General features: G+C 38.5%; 2 protein-coding genes across 3 annotated transcripts in view; one reads left to right on the top strand and one right to left on the bottom strand.

The window, feature by feature from the left end:
• Window positions 1-1,062: 1,062 nt before the first annotated feature.
• Window positions 1,063-4,490, bottom strand: inab (internexin neuronal intermediate filament protein, alpha b). Its single transcript, XM_057843995.1, has 3 exons — window positions 3,432-4,490; window positions 2,852-2,976; window positions 1,063-2,765 (listed from the first exon to the last, which is right to left on the bottom strand). The coding sequence occupies exons 1-3, from the start codon at window positions 4,476-4,478 to the stop codon at window positions 2,489-2,491; spliced, it is 1,449 nt and encodes a 482-aa protein (XP_057699978.1). The 5' UTR covers window positions 4,479-4,490; the 3' UTR covers window positions 1,063-2,488.
• A 5,409-nt stretch (window positions 4,491-9,899) lies between these two features.
• nt5c2b (5'-nucleotidase, cytosolic IIb) overlaps window positions 9,900-23,030 on the top strand; it is a 44,475-nt gene continuing 31,344 nt past the window's right edge. The window contains exons 1-3 of one of the 2 annotated variants that reach the window (XM_057843315.1): window positions 9,900-10,095; window positions 15,660-15,770; window positions 19,578-19,651. In XM_057843315.1, coding sequence (XP_057699298.1) covers window positions 15,670-15,770; window positions 19,578-19,651 — 175 coding nt within the window. In that variant the 5' untranslated portion in view covers window positions 9,900-10,095; window positions 15,660-15,669. Of the gene's footprint in view, window positions 10,096-15,659; window positions 15,771-16,676; window positions 16,879-19,577; window positions 19,652-23,030 lie in introns of those variants that run through there. The other variant, XM_057843316.1, reaches the window with a different exon arrangement.

The following is a 23,030-nucleotide window of genomic DNA, read 5'->3' as shown; positions in this document are numbered from 1 at the left end:
GGCTGTCCGACCCAATCGATGGCAAAAACAGGGAAGGGTCTGTGATGCTCAAGGTCTAGGGCATTGTGTATCAGTATGTTAAGAAGAGGTAGAGGGGCTTGTGTCAACGACGACCTCACACAGTATTGCGACAGATCATCCATCACCTTACACATTACCTTGTGACTGAAAAAGTATATACTCAAGAGAAGACAGCTCTCATATGTCTACTGGTTTAAAAGCAGGACTTACTTTAACTGATACATTAAAAAAAGGATACAAGACAAGCAGAGCTGATCAAGAACATCTTCAGGATGCAAATGACATCTATTACCAGTTGTTATGTTGATTCAAGCCCCCAGAAGTTTTCACTAAGTATATATGTTAGTACTTAATCCCTTGCGTCTACGCCCTCCAAATGACAAATCACCAATTAATAAAACACACCCATTTACAAAATCACAGAACGAAATCTTGTGGAATGTCAGTAATTTCAAAACTTTATTGATATGGTGTCTCACAGCAATACATAGCAAGTTGAAATACTAACAAGGATAACATAGCAACTACATTCAATCCCTAAGCTTTTATTGTCAAGGTTGCGCTAAATAAATGCAAATAAAGATCAGACGCCCCACTGGACAGATTCAGCCTTACCATACACATGGCAAAATACGAAGCTGCTGGTGTTTTAAGGCATTTCATATCCTACAGTATTTATTTTATGGCAAAATATTAATCATTGCATTGGACATTTTGACATATTGTTAGTAATGTCATGCCATATCTCGTGTTGCATGTGTTTTACTTCTGGCAGTGTTGCAGTGGTAGGATAAGACACCCTAATGTTTTATTTGGTTTGCAGTGAGGTTATAAAAGCTTTTGTTATTCTGCAATGCAGCATACAAACATTTACATATGCTAGTAATGTTTTTCTTTCAGAGTACTTTTTAGATAGGCCACTGCTTAGCGATACGAATACACACTCACTATAGTACTGACATATTGATCGTTCCAAAGCCACAAATAAAACAAGCCAATCCAGAACATTCTGTCATACAGTCGTGCATTGTTTTTCTTGTGTGTTTGTGCGTGTGTGTGTGTGTCTTTTTTTTTTTTTTTTTTTTTTCCAAATAGTGGTGTGAATGCAGCTTGTCAGAGCGGGGTCTACCATAGTGAGTAGCACAAGAACAACATTGCTTTGTTTAGCAAGCAAAAAGTGAGCTACCGGAGGCTCACTCTAACAGGTTTCTACTAGGGAGGTCGTACTACAACAGGCATTGTATCCAGTCATGGCCAAAGTTCAAAAGATAAAGGTCACGTTTGAAAAAAAATTACAAAGTGGTGTTTTTGGATTGGCTCTATTCCGAGTGCGGTTGCAAGGTTTCGTCTTTGAAGCTGAGTGGTATGGATTGTATGCTTTAGATAAGCTTTAACTATCAATTAAGTGTGAGGAATGTAACTACACTTAGGTGCATTATACATAATCAGCTTTTTGTGCTTAAGTGTAAGTTACATAACCTTTTCCTGTGCATAATTTCTGTTCAAACTTGTATTTTTTATCGATTTTATAGTCAATTGAGACTTTGCTTGATGATGTTATACAACTGTGGGAGAGAGGTATGGGCCAACCCATAATCCAGTCAATGTGTTTATGAGCAATGGAGCGTATTCCATGCAAGGATGACATCTAAAAACACTATGCAAATTAAGCTGGCTACACATACATTTCTTTTTTGCTCATTTAAACATGACAACTATTATCATTCAATAAGTAGTGTAAGAGAGGGCAGTGTTCCTTTGAGGATGTCCAACCTCGACTGTGCACCTTGATTTATTTGTTAAATTGGTGACAAAGTGACTTAATTTAAAAAAAAAAAAAAAAAAAACTGATTTAATGTCAATTAAGCAACATCATAAACCAGTGGATCATTGAATGTGTGCTTTCCCTTTGAACTCTTTAATCTATCTTCTATTTAAATTGGAATTAGTATACAGGTTGTGTTCAAAGAATGTACCATGGTTGCAAACATATTTTTTCTTGAAGTTTTGTTGTGCTATTTAAAGACTTATGACCTACTATATGCATCTACATGATGCACGAGTGAATAAGCTGTTGAGTATTTTACTGATCTAAAATGTGCTTCCTAAGAGGTTATTCTTGGTAAGTGAATGACAGAACAAATAAGAGAACTATAAGTAACATTGAGCGGAGATTGTTATAGTGGAGTTATAATGCTTTCCTTTGGAAATGTGTGTTTTATAAGGAAACAAACAAACAAACAAAAACCTAAACAAACTTGTATCGCTGAAATTGCACTCCTATATGTTTTACCAACACATTAATACAAGTTGTTTATGAGAAGGCAAACGAGCATCTTAGGTCCCTGTGGTGCTGTAAGTGTAAAGATACTAGTTTTTTTTTTTTTGTATGGAAACTGAAAAGAATGGGGTACGGGAGATGCAAGACAAATAAGGTTTAGTGGTCTAGCAGGCTTACACTAGGCTCCTAGTTTTTCTGATTAGTAGAAGAATCACTGGCATCTTGCTGCTTCTCTACTTTTTTAGTGGTCACCACTGTCTCCTCATAAACCTCATGAGTGGCCTTGCTCCCAGCCTTGCTCGGTGGCTGGCTCTCATCCTTGCCTTCCCTCTTGGAGCTCTTGCCAGAGCTGGTGTAGATGCGGGACTGGTAGTTGTAGCTCTGGCCACCGCCTGAAGTTATAGACGGGCTCGGGTAGGTTATCCCTGACCCTATGCGGGTCTCCTCACCCTCCAGCAGCTTTCTGCAGACAGTACAACAATGACAAGGGTTTTACGGAAGGTTCAAAATGGCAACAAAAATAGTATGCAGCGGTGCTCAGTTTCCCACCGATACGCCGCTATCTCAATATCAAGAGCCATCTTGACATTCAGCAGATCTTGATACTCCCTCAAGTGACGAGCCATCTCACTTTTAGTAGCCCTCAGCTCATTTTCCAACTCTGCTATGCCGTCCTGTGATATGAGAGAGATTAACAGAATGTTATTAAATATTTAAGTCATATCAGACGCAACAGACATCTGGAATTCTGAGGACACGCAACGCTGGAGCAAACATCATCTCCTTTCCAGCAAAGCAATGATTTTGTTACCTCGGGACTTTATTCTGGAGCATTTCATTGCATTTACTACAAAGCTTAATGTGTATCACTTGTTCTGTTCTTTTAAGATTTAAACACATAGGATTAAGCATGTTTTACAAGCTGATGACAGAGGACATACAGACATGGGCGTTGTCATTTGCAAATGCTCAGCTGAGAAGGCCCAGCATAAATTCAGAACCACGGACAGAGCTCATAGCCCACAACAACCACTCTACAATATTTCTTATTTTATTGATAAAGCCAAATAATTGCACATTGTTATTGTCCTTCAAATAAGCAGTTACACTGTGAACAATATGTCATTACCTGATAGTTTCCGATCTCCACGGCGTGCCTGTCCTCCATCTCCCTGAGCTGCTTTTCCAGGGACTCATTAGTGCCTCTCAGGCTCTCAATCTCGATAGTCTTGGACTGCAACTGCCTCCTAAACTCGCTCATTTCCTCTCGGCTGGCACGGATGGCATCATTGCTTCGAGTAGCCTGCTCCGAAAGGTCGGCAAACTTGGTCTTGTACCACTCTTCGGCAGATTGCAGGTTCTTGGATGCCATCGACTCGTACTGGCTTCGGATCTCCTTGAGGGCGGAGGTCAGGTCCGGCTTTGCGACCTCCATCTCTACAGACACTTGAGCTGCCTGGATCATGTCGGTGAGCTCGGCCACCTCTTCATCATGAACCTTTCTCAGGAAGTTGATTTCATCGAGAAGGGATTCAACCTTCTTTTCCAGGTCCAGGCGCACCATGGTGGCATCTTCCACATCTTTTTTGAAAGCCTTGAGAGTAGCCTCCGCCTCTTCTCGAGCACGGAACTCTTCTTCATATTTTACCCTGAGCTTCTGGAGGTCATCATCAATACTATCTCTCTCTATGAGAAGCTGGGACTTCTCCCCATTGAGGTCGTCCAGCTGGGAGCGCAGTTCGCGGATCTCCTGCTGGTACAGCTCGGCAAGACGGGACGGCTCCGCCTGCCTCTGACGCAGGGCTACCAGCTCTGTCTCCAACACTTTGTTATGCTGCTCCAAGTTGCGCACTTTCTCGATGAACATCGCAAATCGGTCATTGAGACCTTGCATTTGCTCCTTTTCATTTGTGCGGACAATTTTGAACTCATTGTTGAGAACGCTACTCTGTGCCAGGTCGAAGGTTTCCAGAGGCATGGACGAGTAGGCGCGTCCGGACTTTCGGGTGTACCCGCCCGCGGGTGAAATGTTGGTCCTGGAAGTGGAGGTGGCTCGGTAGCCACCCCGCGAGGACACGCTCATGGCCGTCCGAGATGGAGAGGACGCATAGCGGGGAGATTCCCCGAAGATTCTTCGGTAGGAAGAAGAAGAGTAGACGTCAGATCCGTAGCTCATCGTGGCTTGAATGGAGTCGGAAGCGTTGATGGGCGCGTCTCCTTTTTATAGGCGGGGGCAGGGCGATCTTTGATGAAATAGTCATCGAAGACTGCCATCAAAAAAAAAGCCAAGTTGCATAGGTCGTTTTTACAAATTCACATCAATTCATATGCCCACGTATTCAATGTTTTTATGGTAGATATAGGTGAAAAAATGTCATTTGAAAAAAAAAACACATCTAATCTGTAGAAATTTCACAAGACAAGTCTCATATTAATAATAATACTAATACTAATACTAATAATAATAATAATAATACCATTGGGCGCATTAAAAAAATATCTTCAATGCAACACCAAAATTGAGCTCTCCAAATCAACAGATTTGAACGCAAAGTAGTGCCGTCAAGTTGATTTTGTAATTGCTTTGAATGTAAGCGGCACTCAGCACACAAATTTTAACAAATGTTTCCCAATTTTGTAGAAAAAAATAAATGTTACGAAGGCCCTGCAACATTCAAAAATACAACTTTGCTGCCCTCTGTTGAAAAGAACGAGAAGCTACATGGAAATTACTGACGTGAAAAGGGCAATTAATAATGCACTTGCAGAGCTGTGCTCATTTATTCTTTAGATGCACTAAAATAGAAGTGGGCAAAGGATGGCGTGCGCCACTCATTAACCTGGACTACCAAGCATTTACACAAAAAAGAGTCACGTAATCACCTCCTCTAGTGACATGTATTTCGTCATAATCTAATCATGTTTCATTGTCTTAAAAATTGGTTGATTCATTTTTGCAAAAACAGAAACAATACTGACACAGTCTAAAGTTAAAGGTCAGGCCAAGAAAGTACAAATGACTAATGTTGTAATGTATAACTGTGTTTAGTGTTATTAATAAATATTCACAATTCTTGTATTTACAACACTACAAAATATTATGAAGGCTAATCCCAGATGAATCAGCAATAGCAAGGTTTTTCTGACTTTAAAATGATTACTACCTCAATGCATTTTTGTACACCCATTTGCACTCAAATTCCCATCAATGGGTGTGAGTGGAAAATGAGCCTACAATGCATAAACTGAAGTTAGGTCTAATATACCACTGGACTACACCATCTATTGCTGTTGCTATCATTATTATAGTTACAGTGTAGTTTTATTCTAATCATAATCCTTTTTTTTTTTTTTTTTTTTTTTTTTTAAAGCTTTTCCTAGATCATGTACGCCTTCCCTACTGAACTTGGTGAAACCAGGGACATCTTGGACTGGTCACTAGTCAGTCATATAGCAGACACTAATGTTTCACTGGTATGGAGATGGGTGTCAATCTTGTTTTCTTTGTGTGAGTCTTCTAGGCTAAATTTTGTATGATAGTAAAACAACAGATACAGTACAGTATTAGTATACAACACTGGGGAACAATTTATGTTGTTTTAGATCTGACAGGTACTTTTAACAAATTTTTGAGTCTAGAATCCAAAACTAATCTTGTTTTTTTTCTCTATCTCGTCAAGTTTTTCAACACTTGGATTTGTATTTTCTTAAAAATAATAATAATAATAAAGAAAAAAAGAAAACCACTGTACTGTAGTTTATGCGCTTCTTTTATATGATATTGTAAATTTTGCCATACAATAAATGAATTATGAAAAAACTGCCTGTAATTTTAACAGTATTATGCTTTCAAAAATCTAATTGTGTGCATGTGGTAAAAACCTAGTAAATAAGTAAATGGGGAAAAAAAACCTAATGGTATTGAGAAAAACCGACAACTGACAATTGAAAACATTTATCAAACCAAAAGTAACAGTTGTCATTTATTTTTATTTTTCCTTTTCTTTCCTCTCTCTCTCTCTCTCTCTCTCTCTCTCTCTCTCTCTCTCTCTCTCTCTCTCTCTCTCTCTCTCTCTCTCTCTCTCTCTCTCTCTCTCTCTCTCTCTCTCTCTCTCTCTCTCTCTCTCTCTCTTTTTAAGAATAAAGTACAATTGTTTTGCACTGGAATAGCTACAGTATGAATTAAACAATATGGAATGGAAAAATGGAGTAACTGAAAAAGGCTTCTTCTCCAGGGGACGGCCCCAAGCGACAAGCAGGGGCAGAGGTTGATTTTGTTCCTCTGCAAATGAGCAGGTTATCCCAGACTAAACCATGGAATCATAAATGATGGAAAAATACAAGGTGTAAATGATACATTCCTACGTCCCACTTATTATATTTTTGAGGAGGAGAGTTCAAATGTTTACTGAAAAGAGTGTAGACACTTTGCGAACAAGCCTTAGGACAGAAACAGAACAGCAATGAAAAAATAAGTATAATTGTACATAATTATGATTATATGAAAATTAATTCCTTCAGTACCTACAGAGAATAGATGGATGGATAATTTTGAACTAAAGAATTTGGAGGAACAGTCTGGTACCCGTGCCTTGAGTTTGACACCTGTGAGATAGACAAGTTCCCTGAGCGAAATATGGGCGGTGCCATCTTAGAAAATGTCTGCTCCAAACTTTCTGTTTAGAAACAAAAACATAAATTGTGGTTGAAGCAAGCAGTGTGTTGACAAAGTTAAAACTGCTAAATCAAACCAGAGGAACCCACGGAAAAAATGGATTCAGCACGACATAGAAGAGACTCTGAGACTTTCTGTGCTGTGCGTCAACTCCTGGAAGAGCCTGTATATACATGGTTTGAAGTGGAATGTTTTGAATAGCGTCCAGCTTCAAAGCACTAGTGTGGATCTACCTCGCCATACAACTTAAATCAAAACCAGCTGCAGACAAGAAGTTAAGGATGAGATTTAAACCTGAGGATATACCTAAAAGATTGTATGATTGTTCTTATCACTTCGTTGATCATTCGTGGACAAAATTATAATAATCTGTCAGCCTGTGTTGATGTGAGGTGTATATTGATACGCTGGCCACTTAAGTAACCAAAATGAGGTGAAGTTACAAATAATTTTACATCTGAATGCAGAACGGCTGACATGGATTTTGTTGTTACAAGGAAATACGACAAGGTATGTACATATAAACAAAAATATGATGTCATTCTTTCTTATTGCAGATATTGATTGCAATAAAATATTTGGACAACATGATTCCATTTCTTGTTTTATTTAAAACGATTGGTGCATGTGCAAAACAGGTCAATAAATCACAATTTATAAAATTATGAAAAAAATAGCATACGAAAATGTGATATCAGACAGCAGAGCGCCAGAGCCTCGCCAAACTTTCACCCGACATTACGGAGACCAGCGACGGCCTCCTGACGGGCTTTCTCCCGCTGTCCTCGGTAATTCCAGCTCCAATAGCGTATCATAAAGTTGCTGCAGTTATAAAGCTTGTAGTTGGATCTCGGGAGCGAGCTGACGATCCAGTTGGCTGTGGACGGTGATGTCGGTAAGTGAACAACGGCCGCTAACACTGAACGTTTAGATTCGCGATCACCGTGACCAAAGCCTGATTCGAGTCTGTCAACGGCCGCTTGTAGCCTATTGAGCTGCAGTGTGACAGGACATGCTGCTTGCGTAGAGCCGAGGAGAGAGAAGGTGATGGGAGATCAGGGATATATGTTAGTCTGTGGGGAGCAGGTGCGCGAGGCTGAACAGACTCTGGTCCGGGGGCTGTATTTATCTTGGGTTTACAACCTACTGTGTATTATAGCAAACGCAAATACGAATCCATCATCGAAACAGCACAAACGAGAAGCAGCTGCGCATTTTCTTGTCTTTGCCAGTGACTGTAGCTGGAGGAGAGCGAGCCTTCAGTAAAATGAAAGTAATAAAAAAACTACCTACACTACACCATTTCACAGGGCAGGCTTAACAAACTAGCCATGCTCTCCATTGAGCGTGAGCGTGCTCAAAAACTGGATTTCACTGATGTTATAAATTACTTTGCTGCCAAAAAATCCAGGCGCATCACTGTTTGAGGGCTTGATAACACCAGGAATGTGGAGGGTGCAAGCACAGGATGTTTAGTTATACTGTTTTGTTGCTTAGCAGGCAGGCATAGCACTCTCAATTGTATTGTACTGTAGCCTACATTGGACAATAGATGGAATTTTTTAATTTATATTGTGTCACATCACATTACGGTCTGTTAAATTTAACTGTCCATGTCAAATTAAATAATTTGAAAATTTACACTGTCATTGCTTGCAAAGCATTAAAAGCGTATGCTGTCGTGACAAGCCGGTGGCAGGGGTGGGGGGGCCCTTTAATTGTCTCTTGTCCTTGGTACACTGCAAGTCTGTTGACAGCCCTGTATTTACATCTTTTAGATGTTCATCAAGACATCCAATTCATTTAGACTAGGAGGCTTGGTAGGGAATGATTGCTGCCGTCAAAATGGGTTCAATGTCTAACAACCTAGCCATGCTCTCCATTGAGCGTGAGCGTGCTCAAAAAAATGGATTTCACTGATGTTATAAATTACTTTACTGTCAAAAAAATCTAGGCGCATCACTGTTTGAGGGCTTGATAACCCCAGGGATGTGGAGGGTGCAGGTACAGGATTGATTGATTGATTGATTGATTGATTGATTGATTGATTGATTGATTGATTTTTATTTCGAGTAATAACAACAAAAAACAAGTATGGAAAAAAAATAAAAATAAAACAGTAATGATGTTTTTAACAAAAATAATAACAATACATACACGTGTAGCTCGAAAAGGAGTGGGAAGAAGGATGTTTAGTTATATTGTTTTGTTGCTTAGCAGGCAGGCATAGCTCTCTCAATTGTATTGTACTGTAGCCTACATTGGAGAATAGATGGAAATTGTTTATTTATATTGTGTGACATCACATTACGGTCTGTTAAATTTAACCGTCCATCTCAAATTAAATAATTTGAAAATTTACAAAGTCATTGCTTGCAAAGCATTAAAAGTACTCCATATGCTGTTGTGACAAGCCGGTGGCAGGGGTGGGGTGGGGGGATCCTTTAATTGTCTCTTTTCCCCAGTACCATGCAAGTCTTGACAGCCCTGTATTTACATCGTTAAGATGTTCATCAATACATCCAATTCATTTTGACTAGGAGGCCTGGCAGGGGATGATTGCTGTCACCAAAATGGGTTCAATGTCTTCTCTATTGCTTTCATTTGCAGCCAATAAGTTAACATGCTTGACAAATGTTTAGTTATTAATTTTCTTGATTAATAAAAATATGAAATACAATAATGATTTATAAGAACAATAATATATCTAAAAATGTTTTTTATTTAGACCTGGCGTCCAATATATAATTTTGGGTCATTGATTTTTTTTTTTTTTTAATCAGCAAAAATAGTTAATATTTGCTAATGGAATTTTTCAAGAATTATGTGTGGATTTTCTTCGACAAGATGATGATGATTTAGCCCGCCTCCTCTTGAAAGGCAGAAACAGATCCCGCCCTCCCTATATGCCTTCCTCATACAGCATGCAGGAAAAGAGAGAGGCAGAGGGTGAGAGTGGCAGTGCCGAAAACAGAGGACAGAGAATCAGCGACTGTAGTGCATAAATTCGGGGTCTGACTGCGGTTCACTACGCAACCTTTCTTTCTTCGAGTTGTTCAAGGCGCATGCTCAGATTTAGTGGCAGTGCAGTTGTTTGACACAGGAGCATATATCAGTGGTGAGTACAGTAATGCTACTAACAGTTACTTCAAACTCTGCCACGACCTTTGTTGGCTAATGATATTGTATACAACCAAAATAATGTTATTAACCTCGGCCGAATCATTCCTGGCCACCGAGGAGATGTAAGCAGACTGTTAGCTCGTTTAGCAAATTACGAGATGTTTGACATTTTAGCCAGCGAATATGTTTTCCTGTTAGCATAGTTCATTTCACAATTCACCGCGATCAACCGTGACTCACTACGGTTCAAATCATAACTGAGTTTTTATGTGGATGTCAGCTTTCAGGGGTGCATTACGCTTTAAGTAGCCCTTATGAACGGCGCTACATGATAAACTGTATTGTGTAAGTGGAACAAAGAGCGTTTTGCATTAGTGCAGGCTTGTCGTATGCAGCGCTCTGACTTACTGTATTTTCCTAAACCTGAGCTCCCATCTGACACCACCGAACCCTGGTCAGGGTGTAAACAGAGGTGTCCTAAATGCAGTGGCTAAAATGACTGCTACCCGTATGTTACTGGAGTTGTTCAGAAACATTCACAACAACACAACACTCACAACAAACGTCTACATTCAAATAGGTAAAAGATGAAATTGTTATTGTGTGCTTACTCCAGTACTTCTCAAATAGTGGGGCGCGCCCCCCTGGGGGGGCGCAGAGCGATGCCAGGGGGGGCGCATGTGACCTCGGGGAACATGCATTTTTTGTTTTTTTGCCGTACTGGAATAAAGTGTACTTGCACATCCACTCAGTAGGTGGTAGTGGCGCTCTCATTTTCAGAGTGCGCGCAGTATTTTTGAACTAAGGAAGAGCACTCAGCACCACACACAGAAAACAGATATGAAGAGCAGTGTGCCACCGCCGTTTTCGAAAGCCGTTTTCCGACCGGACTCACTCACGCAGCGACCCACTGTCTTGTCCGGTTCTCACGTCGCCGCCCGAGAAGTGCCATTTTCGGCTTGGGATCGGCACGACGACCGCCCTCACCTACGGTTCTACCTCGGCCGCCGAGAATGCGCTTTTTTCGTGCCGTTTGCCTTTTAGCTTTGACTTTTAATGTAGTGGGTGATGAGGAAAGACCACTGTTTACTGTGTCTAAAAATAATTATAGCGGACAGCCAGAAGTCAAATCAATTAAGACGCCACTTAAAGACATTAGACCCCAATCTCATTGATAAGCCGCTTGATTGTTTTTCAGTGAAAACGTGCCGAATATTGCCAACAATTGTCCTGCTTTGTCAGTGTTATATCAGTAATCCACTGAGTATTGTTAGCATGCTCATTGAAAAATAACTCCACACCATTGCAAAGGAGGTAAATACTGTGAGCCGCAAAAATAAAAGCTGTCCTGTCCAAGGACACTTTTTTTTTTTTCTTTTATTCAGTTTTGTTTTTTCGGTCAAATTTTTTGGCATATTGTCCTCATGAGTGAATGTTTCTAATCAATTTTAATTTGTTATTATTTACTGATTTTATTACATTTTATTTTTCTGTATGGTCAAAAATGTACCTTGAGTGTATTTTTTACAGTTTGGATGTGACTTTTTTTTAAATTCAGGCAAATTGATGCACGTCAAGTCTTCTCTGTTACAAACAAAACAATGTTAATAAAGTTATACTTTATTATAAGTTGATCAATGTTACTTTTTCTCTTTATTAGAAAAAAAAGGAAACAATGTTAGGCAGATGCGTATTTATAATAGTAATTTTATAGACAAATGATACTATTTACAGTGGCGGCAGAGAGTTTGGGGGGGCGCGAAACATTTACGTCTTCCTTGGGGGGGCGTGACAGAAAATAATTGAGAAGCACTGGCTTACTCTATTGTGTTTATCACTTGCCCTGTAGCCTGTGTTGACACTAGCGCAAGAAAGCTGATTTAAGGGTTTGTGCTATGCAGCCTATACCCGCCCCTCCTGATTCCAGTACTGTACAAACAACTTACTTCATCAAGTCAAAGCCCAAAGGACCAGAAATGTCCATGCAAATAAGGTTGAAACTTAACTACTCTAGTTTCTTTGGTACATATTAGATTTTCTTTTCAGTCATGAATGTAGAACATTATATGGCGGAAAACACTCAGGTGACTTGAAGTTCCTCTCTGAGACCCCCAAATGGCCAAATTGTCCTATATGCATTGTGTTTATCACTTGCCCTGTAGCCTGTGTTGACACTAGCGCGAGAAAGCTGACTTAAGGGTTTGTGCTATGCAGCCTATACCCGCCCCTCCTGATTCCAGTACTGTACAAACAACTTACTTCATCAAGCCAAAGCCCAAAGGACCAGAAATGTCCATGCAAATAAGGTTGAAACTTAACTACTCTAGTTTCTTTGGTACATATTAGATTTTCTTTTCAGTCATGAATGTAGAACATTATATGGCGGAAAACACTCAGGTGACTTGAAGTTCCTCTCTGAGACCCCCAATTGGCCAAATTGTCCTATATGCATGTGTGATACATCATTGGAAAGCTTAAAATCTCAATTTTCTGGGGGAAGAAAATGTTTGAACAGGAGGGCATTTAAAAAACATAAAAATTTTAAACCCTTAAACCTTAACTCGAGGTGAGCGCATGAGAGAGCATAATTAAAGATACCATGATTTTAATGAGATATTATCGCGTACTTACCTTGTTTCGATCCAATCTCTTTGTAGCATGTCTCACCAAGTGTCAAGACACAGTTGTGAATGGCCACAGCCGGACTTTTTGGGGATTTTATGGGTGAAACACGGCAATATAACCAGGGTCGCAAGGCAGAAATCGCAGACATCAAGGAGTGGTCGAGATTTTCTTTTTCAACTATTTACCCTTTTAAACTTTTTTTTTTCTCAATTTTTCTTTGTTTGGATCGATTATTTATCATCTAAAATATCGGGGAAAATGCGACAGTAACAAAAAAATACAATTAAGAGATAGGTATGAGGTAGATCCGTGCCCTATTTATAGGCACTATTTTTTTCATTGTCATGTAATTCTTTTAACTAAATATTATGGAGAGTGGAGAGTACTTATATAGTGCTTTATCTACATTGTTACAATGCCCAAAGCGCTTTACATTAGCACACATTCACCCTTTCACGCACACATTCACACACCAATGGTGCTGCTGCCATGCAAGGCGCTGCCAACCCATTGGAGCACGTTAGGGTTCAGTGCCTTGCAGTGGGCAGTCATAGCCCAAGCTACCAACTGCGCCATGGCCGCCTGTATTAGTATCAATAAATGATTTGAAGCCTAAAATGATAGACATTTAGAATAATAAATATAATTCCTTTTTTGTTATGGCTGGGTTGAAACAAAAGCGTCTGCACGGTTCTGTAAACTGGGGTCTCCAGGGTAAAACGGACAAATTAAAAATAATTTGGGGGCTTAATGCACCATGAAACTGCTGTGGCGGCATATAGACATATTGTTTTGTCAAACACAACAGTTCTTTTGGCTTAAAATACAGCGGTTTATTTTAAAGAAGGGTGCAAGATCAGAAACTGCTTTTTCAGCCTTGTTTGTGTTTTCTGCCATATACAATGTGAAAGTCCTTTTGCTTTTGTCATTAAACGATAATGAAATTGCACGCCACTTTGTCATCACATTTTTACATCTTCAGTTCCTCCCTGGACCTGTTCGAAAGCAGACCAGGCCATTCCTTGATATTTTTTTGTTGTTGTTACTAACTACTTCTCAGCTTATTGCCTGCCTTTGACAATGGTAGACTTCCAATTCATTTAAACTGGGAGGACTGGCTGTGAATGGTCATCTTATGTCTTATGTTATATCCACCTCCTTCAGTCAAAATAGATTGGATGTCTAGCTCTGTCAATGACAGACAATTAGTTGAGTATCTCCCGAATGTCGTAATTTCATCAACTATTATATTCATGCTAACAGATTTAACAATATTCTAGTAATAAGATGTATTACCAATCAGTCATAGTACTTCAGTTGAAGTAACAGCACCCTTTTCCACACAAGTGTGTGCTTTGGTGTAAAGTGGCACATGTTGACTTCTCGTGGACATGTAAATGCACAGTGTTAACATGGAAAATTTACTAAAACTCAAAATTGAGTTGACGATTCATTTACATAGTGGCACACTGCAGTTTTTAGGTGGAAGAACTATGTCCATGCTCTTAAAAAGGAAAACTGTTTGACACCATTTCTACTTTACTGGTAAAGGAGTAATATATATCTAATAATAATATACTGTATATCTTCTGCAATCCCGGATTCAACAACAGAGGTGTGGTCAGAGCAAGTTTTTTTCATGCCTCTAGCTTTTAACACATTGACAGTGGAAACTGTTATAACATCTGCCCTTTTCACCGGAAATGCTCCATCTGTTGCTGTCCACACGGTCCCATGTGATAAGCAAACTCAAAGGTTTGCAACCACTGATAAAATGCTGAATGAAAAGATTAGTTTGCGAATGTATTTAACCCTTTCATTCTGCATTCAGGGTGGTAAATGATAACAAAGATTGGATTATTGTTGTGGTCTGGAGGTGTACTGGACCATGGCCACAAAGAAACTGGAACTCTTTGCAATAATAGTCTTATAAATTGGTTTTGAACACAGCCATGCCATTTAGAATGGGTACCCTGTCTAGTTGTTCAATTTTAATAAAACTAAAAAATAAAAATGATAGCCCTCACACTACAGAGATCGCTTTTCTATCCCTGACAAAATGTGAACTAACTGTGGACAACATGCATTTCATTTTTTTTTTTGTAATTACAGTGAACAAAAATATGTTTCAGTAAAGTATTTAACTGATCTAGGGCATCTGGAAACTGTACTTTACTGGAAAAATTTGTCTTATACCCTTGTCAGTTCTTATGAAACTACCTAAAGGTGAAATGTGTTTTAACATTTTAAATATTAGCATTTATCTAGGTATGATTTAAGTAAATTTACTTAAAAAATAAAACAAACAAAAAAAACTATATTGACTTGTCTGTACGGTTTATAAAAGTTTTACGACAGTACCATTTCTATTTTTACTTACGGGATTATAGTGTCTTTTCTTCAATTTAAGAAGAAAACATTCAAATCACTGAGCAAGCAGGGCCCTGCAATGGAAAAGTTCAACCGTAGATGTTACATTCTAGTAGTTAGAACCAGCAGCAACATGAAACAATGAGGTGCTCCTTGTTGACAAAGAAGACACAGAGAGATTTCTGGTTCTGATCATATGATTGGATATTGGGCCCGAGAGTGCCATTTTAAAAGGATCAGAATCGTGTTTTTTTTTAAAAATTTATTATTATTTTTTTTTAAAGGAGTTTTAGTGCAGGAAACAACTCTGATGGGCAGATGCAAATTTGGAGTTGTTAAATACTATCTTCACATTAAGAGCATTTTTTTAGCGAGTTGCAAGAAACAATTGCTACTGATTTGATGTGGGAAAATTAAAATAGTAAAATAGTGGCCACAGAATTTTATCGGGACTCTGTACTCTATTACTATTACTGTACTCTACTAAAACACTTGAAAATGAAGTGATCGGGACGGATGCTTAATAGATGTATTAATTGTTCCTAATTGTCTCCTCATACACAGAAGCCTAAAGATGACTACTTCATGGAGTGACCGACTTCAGAATTACGCAGACCTTCCTGCCAACATGGACAGAATGACAATGAAAAAATACAGACGAGAGCCCTACCATAGGTAGGATATCTCCCTCGCTGACCTCTGATCTAGCATGCACGTTGAGCAGAATTTTGACACAATATTTCAGCTTGACACGATTGTCTAATTACAACTGAAAAGGAATCCCCTTTTTTGAAAATTTTCTTCGAGTATTTCGACCAACAGCTGTAGTCACTAATAGTGTAGTGGTGCATTCGCCTGACATTGGCATGGGCAATGTGAGATCAATTCCTGCTCAGTGATGGTGTGAATGTAAGTGCGAATGTTTGCATGTTTCTGTATGTACTCTGTGACACAGACTGGCGAACACTTCAGGGTGTAGTCCTCCTTTGACCCGAAACCAGCTGGAGCCCTGACTAGGTTAAGTGGCATTGAACATGTATAGATGGACTAGCAGCTCCTTCACATAATTATTCAGAATGTCAGCTTCAGTAAGACAATGACTACAATTACAGGCTGTCAATTTTAAGATTAAGGTCAATAATACATGTTTTTAACATTTGAAACAACCTGTTTACTTGGCGCCAAAACCATCTTGACACACATTTACCTCATTTCCACTTCATCCTGTAACCAGAGACAACAACTCAATAGACCAAGGATTCTTTTTGAATGGAAATGTGCGCGAGGAAAAAAATCATCCTCTCAAAGGGGTTATCAAGATAGGCGTGTGCATGACCAGATATTTGGATTAGGAAAGGAATAATACGCATACATTTTTCAGGGTTTTAAGAAAACGTTTTTTTGAAAGCATTACTTGTGCTTACATCGCATTCGGTTTATTTTCGGCATTTTGATTATGTAATGCTTACTAACTGACGTGTAAATGGGAGCATTGTTAGACATCAATTTCCCATCTGGGTGTAACTTCACAAATGAGCTTTTTTCTAATGACTAATTGTTGAGCAGGTTTTGTCAGTTTGGGCTTCATACTTTGTTCCCTGAGTGTTTTATTAATGCTTTTTATTATGTATGACATGCTTCATGGTACTCTCTTGATGTCATGACTCGCTTCAAAGCATGTTTAGTCAATGCCTTTGATAAAGCAGGGATACCCTCAAATAATTATAAACTTTGCTGCTTTCACAGGCTCTACACATAACCCTTTTCCACACAACAAGATGAGGTGACATTGACTAATAAATTTAAAATAATTATAATTTATCATTTAGCGTTTCGAAGGTCATTTTAGGACAACTAAAGTTTACATTTGAATAATTTGCAAAGTATTTATTGATTTGAATTATTTTTATTGCTTTCTTATCAGTACAATTATGGTAAATAATTGCTTTCATAAGATCATTAAGATTGTGTAAAATGTTCCTTAAAACATTGTACAGTCAGTAAATGCTTAATGTAGGCAGCAGTTCAAATGAGTAATGAGTCATTTGTATAATTATCACTATAAATATGATTATTTTAAAACAATAGTATTTTATCACTGCAATATTCTCTAATCTGGACTGGAGGAAAGTATACATTCCACAACACCTACAACAATTTGAGTAACACGGGTAATTGGTTCTGCCTGACTTGTGACGGTTCTGGATGACTTTGAAGGCCCATAAATGTCATGCCACAGAACAACAACTCTGACTCACCACACACAACAACAGAGAATGACATGGAATAGCCACAATCATTTTTGCAACAAGTCAGAAAACATCTGAATGGTAAGAAAGCAAAGAGGGGGTGGGGAGAGAGGGTGGAGTGGGGGGTTCATTGTTTGTGGGTCCTGTGGTGGCCTGCTGGAGCAGGTCTGGGAGTCAAAGTGAGGTTTAATTTGACATAGAATGCATCGCCGCTCCTCTCCTGGACAAACCTCAAAATGGGAGCTTGTTCACTACGGAACTGCTTCAAGGTATTTACTGTGCATTGTCGGTGAAGAATTAATTCAATTTTAATACGTTATGCTATTCAAGTGCAACACTGTTTTAACTCTCAACGTTTGTGTGTTTGTACTGACTTGCATATTAATCCAATAATAATAAAATAGTGACGGGTACTAAAACTGATGATTGACGTTTTCTCCGCACTGATTTTATCTCCAGTTTTGACAACTGAAACTGTATAATATCATGAAAAGTAATGGCTATAATCCTTGACATTTGTATCAAATTTGAAGGAAACCCGAAAAGAAATGTGGGCGTGAACATGAAAATTGTATGTCATAAAAGGTCTGCGTATTAACTTCATTCTAAAATGTCCAAGCTGTATAAATTATGCTAGCAATGTCTGCCAGTTTATGTAAAGAATGTTTATCGCTGTGGCCACTGCGCACCCACTGACTGATTTATGAGGCAGAACAGTAGAGCTGTTTCCTGGCTGATGATCATAAAGTCGCAGTGACAAGCATCGCTTGAAATAGTAATATACCGTCACAAAACACCAGACAAAAAGTTTGTATGTATTGATCGAAATGGAAAATTTGAAGCAGATTTTACTTATGTCTGGGGACAAAATTTTAGTAAATGCACAAGTATTATGATACAACTGCTCTTTGACAGTTTTTTTTTTGTTTTTTTCATGATGGTTCTGATTAGTTCAATTTTTGTTTCCTCTTAAACCTGACCAATACTGAATATTAACATGTAGGTGGCTACACTGCATGTAATGTAAAAAGGCCCTATTTGATGTACTATATGGTGGAATATTACTGATCAGTGACAAATTTATGGGCTTATAAAATGTATTGTATATTGTGTAGTGACAATCATATTGTATCCAGTTGCCAAGTATTCATCATTCTCAGCATAATTGTACTTCTAATACATCAGGCACAATCTCTCTACCTCTAAAGCATACATGGAAAGCAAGCTTTTCAGAAACAAACAAAAACACAAAAAGGAATTGCATGTTTGACTAACCATTGACATTAGGTCATCACACAGCAAGCCGTTTTCAACAAGTCAATAATTTGAAAAAAGAAATAACAATCACACCCACATAAGGACTGACCAATCATATCGACTTGCGAAAGAATATGAAAATGTCCAAATTCAGACATATGAATGAAGTTTTGCCACAAATTTGTAATATATTGATGAAATCAAAATTTTTTTAGACACATAATTTCCTTGATTTCAGTTAAAAACACACTTTGTTCTGTAAAATTACTCTTTTTAACTGTTATATGGTGGCACGGTGGTTTGCACCTCCACTTCACAGTTCTGAGAATGTTGGTTCAATCCGAGCTCCGACCTCCTTGTGAGGAGTTTGCATGTTCTCCCCGTGCCTGTGTGGGTTCTCTCTGGGTATTCCGGCTTCCTCCCACATTACTAAAACATAAATGATAGGCTGATTGAACACTCCAAATTGTTCGTAAGTGTGATTGTGTGCGTGAATGGTTGTTTGTCTCTTTGTGCCTTGTGACTGGCTGGTACTAAGTTCAAGGTGTACCCTGCCTCCTCCCCGTTGTTCTTTAGGATAGGCTAAGCGTTTCAGAAGATGAATGCATGAACTGTTGTTTTGCTGGTATAGATCATTTCAGCTTTACTGTAAGACCTGAAACACAGGATATAAATTTTATATATATAATTTTGTGATTTCTCCACTTGGAGTGCAATAATGATGAGAGAGATTGATGTGACACACCAACGCCCTTCAAGGATATGGCACATTATTGGGTAATTTCACATTATTAGGCTCATGTGGTTTCAATACACCCACTGTATCCTGGCTGTCAGTCTGAATTCTTGGTGTTTTCAGTCAGTTAAAACACTCAATAAAACATTTTCCACTATAATACAACATTTGCCATTGTGCCTGAAAATTGTTGTTATAGTTCAAGATCGCTAGTAACACAAACTTCTGTGTCTTCTCTAGAGTGTTTGTCAACAGAAGCTTGGCAATGGAGAAGATTAAGTGCTTTGGCTTTGATATGGATTACACTTTGGCAGGTACGTACACATCACCCAACACTTATTGGAACGAAACAGTAGAGTAAAATCATACATTATGATTTGCATACTTATCCTCCTGACCAGGAACTGGTCCAAAATTATCCTACCGTGTTATTCTGTGACTCAGTCCCACTTTTTCAGCAATGCTTCTAAAAATAACCAAATGACTTTAAGTGGGTCACGTGTGTATGTGAAGTTCTTGAATGATGACTCATTTGAGAACAGGAATCATTCATAGACCCACTCTGAATTCACATAGTGCAAGTTGCTCAGCTGTTGACATTACTGTTTTTATGGGAGCTCATAACTAAGTGGCAATGTTTGTGAGAAGCATGGCTGGCATGTATCCTGGGTGGGCTGTCAGCTTTTGACCCCAGGAGTGCTTTTATCAAATCCAGGCAACTCAAGAGCTGAACCATTGTCTATACTGTGTTTCATTGATGTGTCTATATGCGTCCTGTGACCAGACCAGTGTGTAATCTGCGTCTTACCCAGTCAGCTGAGATAGGCTCCAGGTCACCCATGACCCAAGTGATAATAGGAGTATAAATGACAAATGTTTTGTTTTATGGTACATACGTTAAAATATTGTCATATACAGTGTCCATTGGAATGCATTACATTAACTTGTACAGCTAACCTTTAATGTTTCTTGAACTCCATTACTCTATTTAATTTGGTAATTTTCCCTTTGATAGAGCAATTTATAAAAGCATGACCAAGTTATCTGTCATCCTTATCTCACAGTTGCACTTTGATTCTCCAGAGCGTAATAATAAAGAACACGTGAGGGAGTGCACCAAAAGCTTCGTCCTTTAATGGTAGTCCTTGAAGTTACAAACGCCCAAAAACAAAAAAAGCTTAAAAAAAGGGCAATAACTTTTTGCCACACAACCTAGATAGCTTCTGCTTTAGACAATCCATACCAAATCAAGCAGTGATCGTTCCGTACTAACTGTTGCAGTTGTTATGGATTTTTTGTTTTGATTTATTTTTACTAAACTAAATTTAAAGAAGCCATTAAGGTAAAAATTAACCAATGAGTGGGGCTCACTTATGCTGGCTTAAGTGAGTCAAAGATTTGTGATGACACTTTTTCCCAGGAAACAAACAGTAGTTAAAATATCTTATTCTGTCAGGTTGGTCATTCAGTAAAATGCACACTTTCTGCTGAGGAAAATGAAACGAGTGTTCATTTTCACCGTCAATCAGTTTTGAAAAATGAGACCAGTGTAGTTTTCGTGAACGGTGGCAGTGAGGAAAATAATTTTTTAAGCTATTTTTTTCTTAGGATGATTGGATGACAGTGGCAAGATTAACATGCTTCTGACAAGAACAGTATGTGAATTATATTCAAGAGACGAGACTGGTTGAAAATTTTAGTTGATGCTCTTTTAGGTGTTTTTAATGCTCGTTTACCGCACACCCATTGCAACCCAGCTCCCACAAGAAAACAAGCCTAAAATCCAAACTAAGTTCTTTTTGGTTTGGAATGTTTTTCTGCAGACATGTTTTATAGGTCCAGCAGTTTGAAATAAGTGCCAATGTCTATTGCATTACAGACGCCCAGTGTGCCTGTGTATGAGGTGAAGCATGATTACGCCACATGATAAGTTTATATTCGGTCTTCCTTGGTGCCCTCATGATCTTCCACTAACATCTACTTTATCTAATCACACAGAAAACAAGTGTAAATGTCAGCATGGTTTGTTGATTGTACATCAATGAGTAATATTTTCAGTTCTTTAATTTCCTAAAGCAAAGGAACGAGAATGTGACACATTTATGTAGCACACACTATTAAATGAGTTTTTCAACAGACATTTGTCAGGAATTTTGATCATTGTGGCCATGTGATGAGAGAGAGAGAGAGGGGGGGCGGTAGGTAGATAGTTAGGTAGGTAGGTTACCTTATCGCTAGGGAGGCTTCTTGTGTGTCCATGTGTGGAGGGGGATTAGTCATGTGTTTCCTGTCAGTGGAAGAAATACGAAAACTAAAAGAATGCAAGGGAGTCAAGGACATGCAGCAGACAGTCCCACTTCCGGTCCACACACCACAGCTTCTGGTTGAGTTTGCTCTCAATAAACCTTAGTATTTTATGAACATAGCTGCTTCACAGTGGGTCTTTTTCATAGTCAACAGATCTACAAATAACTATGCAGACATCCATCATAAATAGAGCTGGGAATCTTTGGGCACCTAACGATTCAATTACGATTACGATTCAGAGGCTCCGATTCGATTATAAAACGATTACTGATGCACCACCCTCCTTTTTTTCCCTCTTTTTTTTTTTTTTTTTTTAATGTTTTGTACATTAGTTCCAAAATTGTTCAAAAATACTCTCAGGCTAAACCACACTACTATTTCAGTATCAAGTTAACATATAGCAGTAAACAAATATACAAAAATAACATTAAATAAAAAACTCCAGTCCTCATTCTGTATCAGCAGCTTTAAACTACATTCAATTAATTTAATGTTGGGAATCAACCGTTAAATTTGTTAAAATTGCTCCCGTTATTCCATAATTTCCCTTTTGTCTACTTTCGACATGTGAAAGTTTTAAAACTATTTGAAAGATTTAGGAGTATTTTAGATAAAAAGTTAATTAGGTTTGCTTGGAAGGTTCGCTACAACAGCCTTGCAGGGAAGTGTATTGCTGTAAAATGGCGGCTGTTTATAACGCCCGCATCTAGCTTTTTGTAGATGTGCTGCTAACACTACCAAATCTATATTGCATCTAGTCCTATATAAATGATATCCACCGTAACATTATATGGATGTACTTTGAAGCAGCTTTTCGGCAGCAGTCAGGTATGTTGTTGTGTTTTTTTTATCTCGTTGCATGAGTTGAGCTAGAGCCGTGAGGTGAGCATTGGCATTACCCGAGGGGCCGGGTAATGGGAAGCATGATGTTTAGCTACTCTCGCTCCGTTCCGTCCCGAAGACCGTGCGTGCGCTGAGTGTTGTGTACTTCCGCTTTACTTCGCATATTTTAATAATCGGAATTTGTATGTTTGTGAATCGTTCTCGAATCTTCCACTGCCGAATCGCGAATAATCTAAGAATCGGAAATTTTGCACACCTCTAATCATAAATAAGGGATCTTAAGTTGCACCTGAAAGTCAAAACTGAAAAAAAAAAATTTATATATTGGAGTATTAAAGGCAACCTCGGACTTAAGACTTGTAGGCTCTAATAAGGCACAATTGTTGTCGTTTACTAAAATACGTTATTAGAAATACATAAAATATTGCCATTGATTTAAAAATGTATATTTTATATAGTATATATATTTATATATAGTACATGTTTTGACCTACGGTGGGCACCATGTTTTATGCGTGCAATGGATGCACGGTGTGATGACGT

Source organism: Corythoichthys intestinalis, chromosome 8 (assembly GCF_030265065.1).
Source record: "Corythoichthys intestinalis isolate RoL2023-P3 chromosome 8, ASM3026506v1, whole genome shotgun sequence".
Lineage (NCBI taxonomy): Eukaryota > Metazoa > Chordata > Actinopteri > Syngnathiformes > Syngnathidae > Corythoichthys > Corythoichthys intestinalis.
Note: the sequence above shows the minus strand (reverse complement) of the source record. Positions and strands in the feature narration are given on the sequence as shown.

Coding starts and splice junctions, on each gene's coding strand:
- inab (XM_057843995.1), bottom strand. CDS start 4,478: ATGAGCTACGGATCTGACGTCTACTCTTCTTCTTCCTACCGAAGAATC. Junction 2,977..3,431: donor TGGAGATCGGAAACTATCAG/GTAATGACATAT, acceptor CTCATATCACAG/GACGGCATAGCAGAGTTGGA. Junction 2,766..2,851: donor ATTGAGATAGCGGCGTATCG/GTGGGAAACTGA, acceptor TACTGTCTGCAG/AAAGCTGCTGGAGGGTGAGG.